Raw genomic sequence first — 15,648 nt, 5'->3', positions numbered from 1 at the left:
GAGCATTTATTTATCTTGTGAACTTCCCAATGTGTGTACCATAAACCATGTCAGGCAAAGAAATTGGTCATCACTGGCCCAAAAGTGCATTGAAGCCCCTGTAATCCATACCAGACCAGGACAGATGTTGATGTTTGTTATTTCAAGCATAATTTCTGGTCATTTCAAATAAATCTATTCTGCTAGTTCTTGCTTAAATTTGTTTTATTCTGTTGTGTGCTACAAATTCAGTTCTGCTAGAGCAGCTGCCACAAGGACTGGTCAAGGCTTTGGCTTTCTTACAGTGTTCTGATGTTAATGAAGCAGCCCTGCATAACACAAGGCTGGCAGAGGTGACTTGCAGCCTCTCACTGTGGTTGCTCCAAGGACAAGCAGACACCACTGCTGCTACTTGGCAGCCTTCTAGCCAGCACTGCTGAGAATTCCTTGCTTTTGGCTAACCAAATTGCTAATGCATGGTTCATTTGTTTTTTCAGCCATTATAGTGATCTTCTTTCTCTTGAAAAACCATAATTAATTTATTTTCCCTACGTTTACTTATGCCCCAGTGCTTTTCTGCATTGGGAGAATTTTGCCACTTATACTGACTTTAGTGATGGTCATCCAAAAGTTAATACCCCATTTTAATGCTAGCACATTCAATTGGTTTAGCTCAGACTTTTCCTATGAGTATGCTAACCTAGATACTCCAAAGGGAAAGTATTAAAGACAGAGCTATGACTTTTCCAGGTGATATTTGCTTATGTTGGTTTATTTTAATTCAGCATGGAGAGGGTAGGAGGCAATGCAGAAGGAACTTTACTAATCATGCAACCTGTGTTATTTCTGGTCTTCTGCTCGGGACTTTCAGGATCTGTCATAGGATGCACTTATTTTTGGAACTATTTCAATCATTGTTTTGGCTTATTTGATGTTATTTTTTCTGATTTTCACTGCTGGGTCACTAATCGAACAATTAATGTGGATCTCAGTTGTGCAAAAACCATGGAGAGATTCCTTCTTTCAGTTTGGGATGAGGAAAACTGTATTGTTTTGGACCAGAAGTTAGGATTTTAGTGGCTAACCACTGTTGCTTAGGAATAGTTGAAAGAAATGAAAGAAAACATTAAAGGATGGGATTTCTGCTTCCACCATGCAATGGGTTAAGCCAAATGCTGTGTCTGATTCATTCAATAGCTTGTGATGGTCCAGCCATTTCTCAGGCTCCTTTTTGCTATAGTGACACGTCCTAAGATCTTCATAACATGTTGTGTGGAAGCAGTAGATCCTTTTGCCCATTTATAGGCAAATACCTGAGAATTTCATTTGTTGATTGCTTATGGTCTTTGCACTGAAAGGAACAATGAATACTAATTTCTTGCTTACCTTCTCTGGGTCCTTTGTGATATAGCAGATCCTCCTCATTTTTACTTTCTTTGCCTGTTTTTCTAAGGCTGAAAGTTTCCACTCTTTGCCAAGAAACTAATCCCTATATCTAATCAATGTTATATCTTTTGTTTTCCTATATTTAAGTATTCCACTGTTTTTAAGACAGATTGGATGACAGCATGAACATTATTCAAGATGAAAATACACTTTGTTTTTATAGGATTGCATAATGAGGTGGGTTTTTTAATGTGAAGAGTTTTTTTACAAGAGAAAAGTATGACGAACAAGACTTCTAACTCCTCAGCATTAGTGGACTCATCATCTAAATTGGCTTAAGTTTTTATTAAATAATATACTTAAATAATTCATTGCTATTTTGCAAGGATCAGCCTAGTTGCCTGAAGAAACAATAAGGAAAATTGTTTTGAGGAAGAAATGATTATAATATGAAGTATCATGATGATTTTTTTGTTTGTTTGTTTGTTCTTGGCTTTTCTATTATTATTTTTTATGCTACACTTTTTTAAGAACTGTATACTGTGACTAACAAGAGATTATCATTTTCAGAATTACTGACAAGACACCTATGTGTTCCAGGGCTCTCAAGAAGTGTGTTTTTATTGTTCTGCTTTGTTTATCTGCGTTTGAAGTAAGGAGCTGATTCTCTGGCAGGATGTGACTTACAGGGAAATGTTGCCTGCTAAACCCTTTGTTATTGCCATTAGCTATTGGAGAATATGCAGCATGGGACATTGACAGTAAAGTAAGGTTCCATTTGCTCTGCACTTCTTGCTCAGTGTATATTTGCCCATGAAGCTTGTGCTTATCTCTGTTGACAACTACATGCATGATTAACTTTTTACTACATTATTTCAGGATATCTCTCTGAACATGCAAATTCAAGGACTGAATGTGTTGCTCTAAAAGAATGCAACACTTGTATCTGTTCCATGTGTGTTTGTAATAAGAGAACAAAAGCGCATCTTTACAAGCTGGGTGGTTTTTTTTCGTTTTTTTTTTTTTTAACCTTTAAAGCAGTTGTTCATTGGAAAAAATGCTATATGGCACTCTGGTGTTTGAGTCATAGCGCATCCTATTCTTTTTAACAACAGTTCTTCAAAAAAGTGTGCTATTGGCTCAGCCTGTGAGATCTGTCACATTTACACATGAAAAACATATTTTGAAGACTTATCTATCATGTAAGTTTTCAATACTACTTCCCCCCATTGTAATTTTCTGGCATTGAAGGCTACATGATTTACACAATAGTAATTTTTAAACTATTGTCTTGAGAATCAGACGGATGTGACGTTTGGTTTTTATCTTTCCTTTTAAATAAATAAAGAGTTCCTGGCTTGTACAAAACCAAGAAATTTCACTCCAAAGTCACTTCAGTCCCCTCTGTTGAGGGAACTATGGTGGTGTAAGCTAAAGGTGGCAACTGGAGGAGCTTCTTTTTTGTGCACAAGAGGAGTTTCACGTAGAAGGTGCGTTTATTACCAGTTTAACTAGAAATAAAAATTAAGGAGGACAATATACTGGCAGATCTTATTGATTGTATCTGGATTTGTTAGTAGTGCCTGCTCCACAGGTGAAAACTTCAAGCAGGCAGTTTAGAACTGACTGGGACATAAAAAGGGACTGAAGATAGGTTTTATATCTTGTATTCTATCTTTTCCTCCTTTGTAAAATTGAGGGGCTAAAAACTTAGTACAATATTGGATTCAGTCACAATTATGCAGTGCATGTACTAAAAATATACCTGACACAAGTTGTCATTATATTATAAGCTAGCTAGTGTTTGTTGATTGGATAGCCCTGTAATTGGTTTAGATAACAGAGAGAACTGTGTCTCTGGACCTAATAGATAAGGAAGTTCTGCTGAGACTTTGTACTGAGAAAATAAGGAGGTTCTGCTTGGAATCAATAACTGAATATGTAACATACATCTGGGAAAACCTCTACATATGTAATACGGGTAACGTATATAAGCTCAAGATCTTTTGTGCAAGGCATGTGTGATAGGAGGAGCTCAACCCCCATGCATCTAGTGCTGATAATAAAGAATGCCTGCTAATACTCCAGTTTGTGTCTTAGCGAGTTTCCTGATTGATTGATTTATGCTATCATACCAGCAAGTGTGTGATCTGAGAATAATGCTTATTGTTTAACATTATTCCCATGTAGTTGCTAGTTCTTAGCTATCTTGCAGAATTATGGCAGATTGGCATTTGCACTGTTATATGACTGGTGTTTATAACATGGTTTCCTTTCTATTATAAATAAGGCAAGCTGCACTCTTATTTACGTGACTGTGAGCTGGATCTGCATAATTGACATTAATAAGATGTGTGTACCTGCAAGAGAATATCATGCATGCAAACTTGTGTAAAACAGAATATGTGTGTATGTTAGGCTGAATTTCTTGTGGAAACTATCTTTTTCTTGCAGTGATAAGTGAAAATGGAAACTAATAAGAGTTTATCTCCTAATTGCTTTCTTGGCATGGATGGATAACCAAGTTACTGTGCAAGTTTACATAAACTTGATTAAAGCTTTCTGAAATGGTGTAGATCATCAAAAATAGCTTTACAGGAAAAAAAGTTAGGAAATAGTGGGTTGTCGTGCAACAGACTACACCTCAGACTAAGAATATTTGTATGGGAACTGTTGAATCATGGCCTGAACCTCCAATTGATCACCTGAGGCAAACACTGAGTCAGCCATGGGAGCACAGGTAAAGGCAATTCACCTGGACTGGAAAGGGTGGAGCCTGGCTCCACCTCTCCTAGATGCCATTTAAGGTCTGACTGCCACTGAGAAATGATCTCTTTCTGGAGATTGTTTCATTTGGAGTTTTCCTGTGAGCCTAGGACCCAGGTAAGTGTTTTCATTTATTTTTTCGATTATCCTTTTCCACTGTGATAATGTTTCTAGCTACGCGGTCTTTAGATACCAGCCTAAACACACCACTGTATGAATTTGTTGATTATACGATGTTCTAATGGCTCTTGATTTTTGACAGATGCACCCCTTGGCAGTGCTGACAGATCTACTGCTGGTCACTGTAGTAACAGGTAGGAAAAATGTTTGATGTCTTGAAATTATATAGGTTGCTCTGAAAGTAGTTCCTCCTATCTATAGCCATGTGAACTATAACAGATACAGGAGCACAATAACTGCTGTGATTATGACTACGTACATAATAAGTGATGCACGATCTGTTGCTCACTACCTGCTGACCAATGCCCATCTAGACTCCAAACAGCAAAAGGGAAGATCAGAGGCTTCCCATACCTCTCATAACTTCCGCATGATGTCGTACTTCTCATAACTTCCGCATGATGTCGTACGGTATGGAATACCTCTTTGGCTAATTTGTCAGCTATCTTTTTCAACATTGTTATCACCACCAAAGCCATGCATTTTTGCCAGTAATAAATAAGCTTTCATGTTGTTGTTTGTCTTTCTTTTTTTCCTCTAAGCACGACAACTGTGTGGCTGTCTGAAATGTGGCTTTTCTTTCAAATTGCTGTTACCGCTGCTGTAACAAATCACCCACACCTCCTCACATGCTAATGTCTACTGTTTAGTCCTCATAAATGTTGAGCAAGTGTTGATAAATGTCAGTGGATGCAATCGTTTTCCTTGTGGAGGATTTCAGTTCCACAACTTTGCTTCATACACACTTCAGTGTCAGACACACGTTTTGTCAGACTGCCCATCTGCTGCTGTCTGTCACATAGTCACAAAATTTAATGAATTGCTATTGGGAAAGTTCAATCTACTTCTGATGTTGCAGGTCAACATAGTAAGATAGGAAGTGTTGCTTTCAGAGCAGCTGTCATATAATGTAATTTCATTGTTTTTTTTTTTTTTTTTTTCTGCAAGACATTTTCCCTTCTTTTGCACATCTAATTCTGCAGTCCTTGATCAGCCAATGTTCTCCTGATACTGGCGACATCAGTAAGGTTCTTTTGGCTCTTCAACTTTCAACAAGTACTGTGTAGGATCAGTAAGGCTACAATCAGTGATGTCTGGCTTCCCGTACTAGCAGGCTTCACTATTACTACTGAGGCACAAATATGAGTGCATGGCATTTTTTAAAGCACTAAAATTAGCCATGCAGGGTTTAGGTTAGTAGAAATACAGATAAAAAGCTCTTTTGCTGATGTATGTAATGAAAAAAATATATTCCTGATCATATGGGCTGTCATGTCAGGTATACAGCCTACCTAGAAGCTAGAGATTAAGGTCCAGGACAGATTATATTCAGGGTTTAAAACAAACAAAAAAACCACCAAGTAAGTTCTTAAACTATGAGGTGTTTGTTTTACTTTGGAAGTTATATTGTGTTTTGATATTCAGGATCCTCAGGTTCTTTGCTTCTGGAGTCATCAGTTTCCCGTTGCAGCCTTTTTGGGAATGATCACATCAAAACCTTTGATGGTTCTTTCTACAGTTTTGCTGGGGACTGCAGTTACCTCCTTGCTGGTGACTGTCACAAACACTCCTTCACACTCTTGGGTGAGTCTGAGCAAGATATAAAATAGTAATGCTTGCAGAATATTGTAAGCCTGTGACATTACCCTGTGCTGAGTTCTGTCATTGAGAAGGATAATAATATTTCCCTTTGTGAGATAGGCTGCTGCATTAAAAAAAAGTTTCACTGGGAGTGAAATAGCTCTGCTCAATTGGATGACCAATACTGGCATCAAGTTCTTAAAGAGCAACTGAGATGGTTAGAGGGCTTATCAAGAACAAAGTTATCCATGCCTAGTTCTTATCTCAATTCAGTAGATTCCACTCCCTCTTCTTACTGTTGAGTTATAGGTGTTTTGAGGACTTGTTGTTCTGGGGAGGAAACTAGGAAGGGAAAGACCAGGGATCAGAGAGGATAACTGATTCATCTTCTTGGGAGCTCTTCTAGTATGCACGGTGAGATGGAGAATTCACTGACTAGAGAAAATAAAGGGAAAAGCATGAATCCACAGCTAGAGGCTGGGCAGCTCAGAGTTGATAGTAGTTACCCTTATCTTGAGACTACCTCTGTGTTTCACATTATCTATTTCTATTTCATCTTAGAATTGCAAGTCTCTTGAAAATGATAGACAGTATGCTTCCAGTACTGCAAAATATTCTTACAAGTTACTCTCCTCAGTCTCAGAGCTAACAGTGTTTGCTAATATCACATCTCTTCAGGTAACTACAAGGAAGGGGAGAAAATCGGTTTCTCTTTGTATCTTGGAGAATATTTCAACCTTCATTTCTTGTTGGATGGAAGTGTAACACAGGAAGACAAAAGGTACTAGTATTATTGGAACAGCAAATATTCCAGCAGGAAAAAACAATATGCTTAATGTCATATTCTGAGAAATTCTTGTTGTTCATCACAGGGTTTCCGTACCTTTTGCTTCCAATGGCATATTTATAGAGAAGGAGGCAGGTTATCATAAAATATCCAGCAGTGATTATGGCTTTGTGGTGAAGATTGATGTTGGTGGGAATATTCAGATATTCCTTCAAGAAAAATACTATAATAAGACCTGTGGGCTGTGTGGAAACTTCAATAAATTTGCTGAAGATGACTTCAGAACTCAGGAAGGTAAGACTGAGACTGTGCTTGTACTGTGATGTATTCTGCACTTTTCCTAATGGGTGACTCAACAATTCTGCTGATCCAGAAAAATGTTTCTACAAACTTATCAGATACTCATTTCGATGAAATAAAAAGCTGTCCAAGTTGTTTCATCTTCCCTTCCTTGTAAAGGGAAATGATGTAATCTCACAGAACCATAGAATTTCATTCCTGAGCAAAACCAGTGCTCTGAATTTAATGCTTGGAAACATCAAATGATAAAATAGAGATGAAGCTCTGGGCTACATTATGTGTAACATAGCAGTGCTGGGGAACAGATGAGAAAATCCAGCAAAAATTATACAAGAAATACCCATGAATTCAATTTATTTAAAAATCAGTTAGACAAGTGGGAAATGAGTAGTCTTTCAGATACAGAATACTTAAATCCAGAGTGTTGCTCCTGGAAGACTTATACATGGATTAGGCACAGTATGCTGCTATGAAGTACTTACTACTTTTTTATTCTGAGACAGGTTGCTGTGTTAGAAATGCACTTTGTATCTGAGTAGCTCCTAGAAAGAGGGAGAGACAAGATCGTTTTTGCTGCGCTCTGCACCATTATATGAAGTCTGTCAGTATGAGTGAAGATTAAGTGTTTTGGAGAAGTCATGAACATAACTTTCAAGGACCATCTTGATTTTAACGTATTTCAGAATGTTTAATAATTATTAGCATGCATTTGAATATATTTAAACTAAGTTTAATTACTTTACATTATCAATTTAACATAGTATGTCTTAAAATGATATAGAAAATGAGAGAGACAAAACAGCATGGTGAAGTATTTGGTGCTGTCCTGAAGATGTGTATTACTGATGCCTAGGATTCATAAGCATGGCTTCAATGTACAGATGAAACTGTCTTCACATATTGTAAATTGATTTAGCCTTTCAGCAATGCCAGTAATAAGATCTTAGAGAATATCTTAGCTGGGCTTAGTGACTTCGTACTGAGATCTGAAGCTTGCATCTTGAGACAATAACAGGAAGTGAGACTACTATAAGTGATAAGAGCAGCAAAGGAGACTGTACTGCCTAGCACTGTTCAAATATAGGATATGCCCTTCTGCTTGTGTTTACACCTTTTGTGCTGTATTTATTTAACATTCTTAGAAAACTATATTAGAAAACTGTCTTAGAAAAGGAGCACTTTCCCATACCTAGATTTCTGATGTGAAGTACATGGCAGGGTTACTTCTTGGAAGAACAGTGGAGAAGGTGATGAGACCATAAATGGCTCTTGTATGATGAAGACCTTTATTTCTGTAAAACGTATGGGTGTGCAGATCTGTACTTTTAACCTGAAAAATTACTGTATTATCCTAATTCTGACTACTTTCTACTCTGATACAATCTTTCATGTAATTTGATCTAGAATTAATTATGTTAGAAATTATCTCCTTGACAGCTCTTCTAGCAGGGTGGCTCATGCACTCTTCCTGATGTGCTCCAAGTAAAATCAGCTTTCCGTTTGCTCAGACCATTCCTTAAAGTGCCACAGTTAACTTTCAGGTGAGGGGGAGCGCAAACAGCTAGTAAAGGTGATGCTCTTTAGAAGGAGATCTAAGCAGATAATGTTATAAAACCACTTATGCTTTTCTTCAACTGCAGTCTTTGTTCACCTTTTAGCCTGATTAGATCTTGTGAAGGTCAATGCAACCCCAGGATATGAGCTTGGCACAATGTCTTAGTGATCTGCGCAGAGGGGTTGACTTAATGTTGGCTGCAGACTGAGTCTGGCTGTCCTGTGTACCCGTAGCTTCCTGTTAAATCTAGGTATGTTTTCACTGTTAGTTTAGGTCTTAAGTTATTATCTATTAAATGTTTCATTAAATACAGTAAGATCTGTGAGCTCCATACTTGAAAGTATTGGAAGTTCAACAGGTTTTTCAGCTGAGCAAATAACTCAAGATATTTTAATCATCAAATGGTTTTAATTTAAACTGATATGGCAAACTGTCTGGGGGCTAATAGTCCTCTAAGTAAGAGCCACTGTCTGTGTGAGTGTGGTGAAAGGAGAGCTTCTGCTGAAGTGTTTCTCTACCTCTCATAGATTGTAGCTCACTTTTTTTTAAAAGCCAGTGCAGGAGTTTTGTGTCATTTTCTGTACAGAAGGGAAATCCTGTGATTAACTCATGTAATTTAACGGTCTGTTTCCAGGAATTAGTTTTGGCACCAGATGATCACATCCCAAATTTATTTTAAAGTCTCAATCACTATGGACTGAATCTAAACCATAAACTCAGCTGTTCTGGAAATATCCTGCTTTTTATCACAGTTGCAACAAAATGAAAATGCTTAAATCAACATTAAAAAAGCGCACTATTTTCCCATATTATTAAAAAAAGAAATACCTCTAGTTTAATAATATTGGTCACTTTTGCTCAGAAAAATAGTTTGGTTTGACGTGACTTGCTCTTCGAAAAGTGGATAATGACAGAATTTCATTGATTTTATTTGAATTATGTTGAGATGGTGGGTAAGATGAGAGGGAAGTTTCTGTGTTTTTGGACATTATTTACTTGCTGAAAAAAGTTATGATTTAATTTGATATCTTTCTACTCATCACAGTAGTTTTCATCCTGTCAAATGGTTTTGGGCCAGTTTGGCCCAGTTCCATGACTAATGAGGCAGGGAAGAGCCATGGTCCTCCTCCCCGGGAAATGGGGAAGGGGCATAAGGAAAAAGCAAGGAGAAAAACAAAACAGTGATAACAAGTTAAGGGAGGAAAACAAATTTAGTAAATATGATAGCATAATGGGAGATAATATAATACAATTTAATTAGTGTTGAAGCTAATAAATGAGTGTCCAAAACCGAAGGTCTTACTCTAATGCTGAAGTTGTGATGGCTAGGGAGCACACATAGCAGAGAAGAGCAGTAAAAGAAGGAAAAAAGGGACAGTCATGATTTCTGAGCAGTTTTCCCTCTAAATGGGAAATGAAACAGTGAAATCTTCTGGATTTGTAGTTCTTCTCTTCTGGGAAGTAGGTGCCTGGAAATATCAACAATCCAAGGAGCTTTAGCACTGACTCTTTAAATCCCTTGCACTACAAGATGTTATGATGTGGAATACTGACAATAAATCATAAAACCATGACAATCATTAGACTAATCTTTGCCATCTGCGGTAAATTTGAGTTTCCTTCTTCCTGTTCTTTTTTTTTTTAAGTGCCTAACCTAACTATTGTTTGAGTCCATAGTATCTAGGTTAAAAGAAAAAGTCAAGTCTGCTATCTTTATTATACCCACCCTTAGCATTTTCTGTATACTTCTAATGACAACCCTTCAGGAATTAGGAATGGTCATAGTGTTTAGTAAACTGTTTTTGTACTGAGCTTACAGTACATCACTCAAATTTAGATTAAGAATGTAAATATATATATATTTTTTACAACAAATTATAAGGATATTATTTCACCCTTTTTTTTTGTTTGTTTTAGGTACAATGGGGATTATGTTTCAAGATATCCTCAGCATGATGTCTTGAATGTGTTAGCAGTAAGAACTGATATTCTCACATGAAAAACATTTGAAGTCACAAAATAGGGAAAGATTTAGAAAACTATCTATTCTGTAGCAAGTACCCATCAAAACAGAAGTAGTCCCACAGTCCTGGGAGGCAATTTGAGGAAGCATTCTTTTTATTGTTTAACCCTGTCCTTGGTTGAAGAATAAGAAGCAGCAATGTGCCTTGAATTTGCCAAGAAGCAAAAGCCATACAGATTAACTTATGGTTGTCCAACCCTTTGGCTTGCCTGAGCAGTACTGAGTGAACAGGAGTTGACATGAGCTGCATATAAAATACATAATTAATGTATATAAGTAACAAAACTTATTGTTGTCTATTATATTTCAATAAAAGCACAGAGCAATAAAGACAGAAAACTAGTGGGGTATTTGACTTTGTTTTTGTGGAACTAATGCATAAGTCTAGTTTGAATACAGTGGTTGCCATTCCTCATGAGTTCTCAAGCTCTTCATATTTGGAGTCACAAATATACAAGAAAGGTTTCAAGATTTTTGGAAAAAAAAAAATCTATTCTCAGCTTTCTTTATCAAAATGTAAAGAATGTCTGCTTTTTTTTTTTAATGCTTGCAGGACTGTGTTTAGCTAGTGTATAAAAATGCATGAAATTATTTGATGTAACTTCAGCTTGTCATTTCAAATGCTGCTATTGTCTGCAATATGGCACAGATAAGAATTTTCACTTTGAAGGTAGATATTTAACTCATTTAAATGAGCAGTCAAATCCATAAAAAATGCAGATCTGTGAGCCATTTTTAATCTTCACATTCTGACACAAAGTTTTCTTTTAATTCAATGAAGGACTTGATTTTACTTTGTGGAGATTTTTAGCATTTTTCCCTGGTTTAGACTCTTTACTTCTGAAAAGTAAATGGTGACTGAGAAAATTGCTTTAATGTACTTTTTACTGCTTCATGCAAATCAAGAAATTTAGCTGTGTCTTTTCAATTGCAACAATAAGCCTTTTTTACAGTGACATATTTGTCATCAATACCTCTAATGAAAATGGCAAGTTAGCCATATCTGTAGCATATGTATTTTCATCTACAGCTAAAGCACAAAATTTGAAATTAGCACCTTTACCCTCCAATTTTTTTTTCAATAGATTTTCCAGTTTCTTCAGTTTACCTGGCTATAGTCTGATGAGATCTGGTGAGACAAGCTGATTTTAGGAAAAGCTGTTTTTTATCAGGGCACGTTTTATGCTCTCTATACACTGCTTAACAAACTTGCCATCAGGAAAAACTTTTTTTTTTTGCAATCGTATTTATTATTGCATTAACTAGCTTTTATAACAGAGTCTGTTCAAGTTTTAATTTTTTTTAAATATTTTTTGAGATGACAGACTTTCAGTTCTCCTGTTTTGTCTTTATGAAGTATTCTTGATATGCAATAAACTTGACAGCATGTTTCTGTATATAATGTCTTCTCAAATTGTAGTTTTTTGAATACAGACAGAATTTACTTGCAAATTCAGCTTAGTGCTATATTATTTGTCAGCACTGTGCTGAACTCTCCCTGCATCCTGGTACCAGGCCTGGCTACTTGGTGAGGTGAAGCTGCTGTAATGATGATGGGACAGGAAGGAGTGCTAGCTGCAGTGGTGAGCTGATCTGGGCAGCATGTGGTGTGCAGACTGCAGTTTAGACATGCCTGCATTAAGTCCTTTAGATTGGTTCCTAAACAAAACAGGTGCAAATCTAGCCATGTCTGTGCCAAGAGCTGCTTATAATCCTGCAGAGAAGCATGATTCAGGACAAGATCCAAAGCAAGATTAGTTATGGTGTATGTTACGTTTCTTTCAAATGAGATTTCCTTTCAGAAATCAAGAAAATGAAGGTTAACTGTGATCAGGAATGCTAATACTTCCACTGGTTCATGAGAGCAGCTTTGTTCTGTTTGCCTTTCTAATCTCTACTGTTTTGTGACAACTTCAAAATAGTATGAAAATGTCTAGATGTGCCTAGGTTTCTCCAGAGTATGTTCGACCAGCAAATAACTTCCAGCATGTTCATACAAAGGTGGGGAATACTAGGAGCTGCCTTCTGCAGGCTTTGGTCTGCCCTACTGTACAGGGATGGATTTTAGAAATCTGTCACTGTGCATGTCCAGAGGAAGTTGGTTTTCATACAGTCAGGCTATTTGGAATTGAAATTCTTTTAGTGCTACAGATTTTTAAAACAGCTTACACCTTCCAATGGCATTTATAATAGCCAATAATGACCCTTTTATTACTCAGCACCTTGAAAAACTATGTGTTTCTCCTCTTGTTGGTTCACAGGGAGCCTTGTGGGAAACATCTATGATTTTGCAAACTCATGGGCATTGCGGAGTGAAAATAAGTTGTGCAAGAGAGTGCAGACTCCAAGCAGCATGTGCAACGTTTCATCTGATATTGCAGAGAAGGTTTGTGCCATAAGATACCATTTGAGTTTTCAATATTACCCACCTGAAGGCAGTTTGTCTGCTCTTTGGCAGGGGAATATAGATACTTTCTTGAGTCCTACAGCTGACGTATTACTCCATCAGCAAAGTGGTTAGGATGCCAGGTGCAGGAGATACCTGTTTAGGATTTCAGAGGTACACAGTGATTTGCAGTAGATATGCAAAACACTGTTTGTGCTGCCGCATGGCAAGTATGTGGCAAATTGTGATTCCCACAAAGTGTGGGAATCAATGCTTAGTCTGGCAGGAAGCACAAGATGCAGTGGTCAGGCATATGTTGGAGGTGGCAGCGATGCAGTATGCCATGCTGTGGTGTGGGTGCTCCCAAAACTCTTAAGGCTTGGCACAGGATGCAGATGTGCTTCCTTATTACTGAATGCAGTTTGCATCCTACTTGGCTGAATTATTTTTACAAATCTAGTACATACTGCCACCCCTCCACTCTGGAAAAACAATCCCAAACTCCAAACAGATAAACTCATTTGAGCCTGAAGTATGAGTTGTTTCCAAAGTTACATCAACGTTACTTGGGAAAAAGTGTTTAATGGATGTCTTTAGAATTAGGTGAGCAACTCCTTCTATTATTCTGTGAGCAGGAAAGTGTTGAGTGACATCTGTTGCCACCACCACTGCAAACAGCATTTGCGTGTGCGTTGCAGTTGATACCCCTGTGCATCACCAGAGCAGGAAGATGCTTAAGTAAGGCTTTCTGACAGAGATGATCTTCTCTGTAGATGGGCACACTTCATGACACCCTGCTGTTTCCCCTGCCAGGAGGAAGACTTCAGTTAATGTACTATACTAGCTCTAACTAGTTAAAGAAACACCGAACAGCTAATTCTGTGATTCTTTTATCTTTTATTCTATAAACCATAAACAGGCCAGGCAGATGTGCATTGATGGTTGCCAGTTCAGTCTTTTCCAGGCTGAACAGTCTCAGGTCTCTCACTTTCCTCGTAATGGAAATGCTCCACAACCCTAATAATCCTTATGGCCTTCCGCTGGACTCCCTCCAGTAGTTCCCTGTCTTTTTTGAACTGGGGAGCCCAGAACTGGCCACAGTACTCCAGATTTGGCCTTACCAGGACAGAGTAGAGTGGGAGGATGTACCTCAGGTTACCACTGATCTTCTTGACTGTAGAGGCATACTGCTGGCTCATGGTCAGTCTGCCATCCTTCAGGATATCCAGCTCCTTTCCAGTAGGTCACCTCCTAACTCATAATGATGCATGTGGCTCCTTCTAAGGTGTAGGACCCTATACTTGTCTTCATTGAACCTCATATGGTTCTTGTCTGCCCAGTTCTCTAGCTTGTCCAGATCACGCTGAATGGAAGCAAAATGTTACCCACTTCTCCCAGTTTTGTATCATTAACAAGCTTGCTGAAGGTGCGTCTTTTCCCTTAATTAAAGTGAAGATGCAAGATGAAATCCAGTCTGAGGAGTAGACTGCAATTAATGTTTTTTTTTTTTTTTTTTTAAACAGATTATATTAAATATTGTTCCTTTCTTGGACAAAGTTTGCTTGCCCACAAGAATATTAGCTGGATGAAACTATCTTTTCTCTATTGTGAATTCATGAGCTCACAGTATTTATTGTTGGCTAGATTTATTCACTACGCAAGAATGAACACAGTGCTATTAGCAGAAGTCCAGCCAAATTAGTACTTGCTAAAGAATACCGAGATTTTGAATAGCTTGCTTTATTTGCTTGCTCTGGTCTCAGAATGTACAACTTGTCTGTCTCCTTGCCTCCCTCCCTGAAGCCTCTGCTTCAGCCTTTTTCTCTTTCCTTGCCTCACATGCTGCAAAGTTGTAATTCTCTCTGTCCTTGCACCACAGATACTCAGCCAGCATAATTAGGGAAATGGCTTTAGATTCCTTATCTGGAGCCTAAAGTGTTGCACTGTTTTATAACTAAGTTTAGAAGAATTTGGAGATGGTGAGCTTTGTGTTGTGCCTCATTCAATTTTATTTTGTAAGCCTCTCAAGTTGCAGAATTGGTGACTGACTAGATGAAACTTGATCAAGGAACTGGTGAGTTAGGGAGAAGGTGGCTCTCCAGCTGGAAGCCAGGGATGGCAGTGCAGAGATCTCAGTGCTGCCCATTGCCATGAGTGGGTGCCTATTGTGGCCAGAAAAGGCTTACGCACCAAGAGCTCCCAGCTGGGTTACTTGCAGAAATTCTGATAGTGCTTTGCCACGTGGAAGTCTGCTGGAGCTGCTGGTTGTTTCAGCTGTTGGTCAGGAATATTTCATCTCCTTTACAGCTTTTGTCCTCCTGTTCTACCAAACAATAGATGTTAGCACAGTGAGTGGGTGACTGGTGAATTTCAGCAGTGGTGACAGTAAAAAACAAGCTATGTTTCAGACATTAGTGCTGCAGAAATTATAAGAATGTGTGAAATACCAACAACAATTCTATGTGGTGGGAGTAGACAACAAAGAAAGTCAGTGAGACTGTGACTAGTAGGACTTGCCAGTGTATGGACAATGCCAAGCCATTTAAATAAACCCTTAACAACTGATGGAGAAGTAAAGGAAGCAATGTAAATAGATTCGCCTATATACACATTATATAGTAGTTTTACTCTCACTGTTCTCTGTATTCTAAGCACTATTTCAGGATGTTTTTTTTTTTTTTTTTTTTTTTTTTTTTTTTTTTTTT

General features: G+C 37.8%; 1 protein-coding gene across 1 annotated transcript in view; it reads left to right on the top strand.

Annotated features, from left to right (window-relative positions):
- The first annotated feature begins 2,732 nt into the window (after positions 1-2,732).
- Positions 2,733-15,648, top strand: part of VWF (von Willebrand factor) — a 148,968-nt gene continuing 136,052 nt past the window's right edge. Inside the window, exons 1-6 of the mRNA XM_042889450.1 lie at positions 2,733-2,855; positions 4,394-4,445; positions 5,737-5,895; positions 6,571-6,673; positions 6,765-6,973; positions 12,819-12,943. Coding sequence (XP_042745384.1) covers positions 4,394-4,445; positions 5,737-5,895; positions 6,571-6,673; positions 6,765-6,973; positions 12,819-12,943 — 648 coding nt within the window. The 5' untranslated portion in view covers positions 2,733-2,855. The remainder of the gene's footprint in view (positions 2,856-4,393; positions 4,446-5,736; positions 5,896-6,570; positions 6,674-6,764; positions 6,974-12,818; positions 12,944-15,648) is intronic.

This window comes from Lagopus leucura, unplaced genomic scaffold (assembly GCF_019238085.1).
Source record: "Lagopus leucura isolate 7727_CA_CO unplaced genomic scaffold, USGS_WTPT01 Super-Scaffold_100159, whole genome shotgun sequence".
Lineage (NCBI taxonomy): Eukaryota > Metazoa > Chordata > Aves > Galliformes > Phasianidae > Lagopus > Lagopus leucura.
The sequence above is the reverse complement of the archived record's forward strand: the minus strand, read 5'-3'. Positions and strand labels throughout refer to the sequence as shown.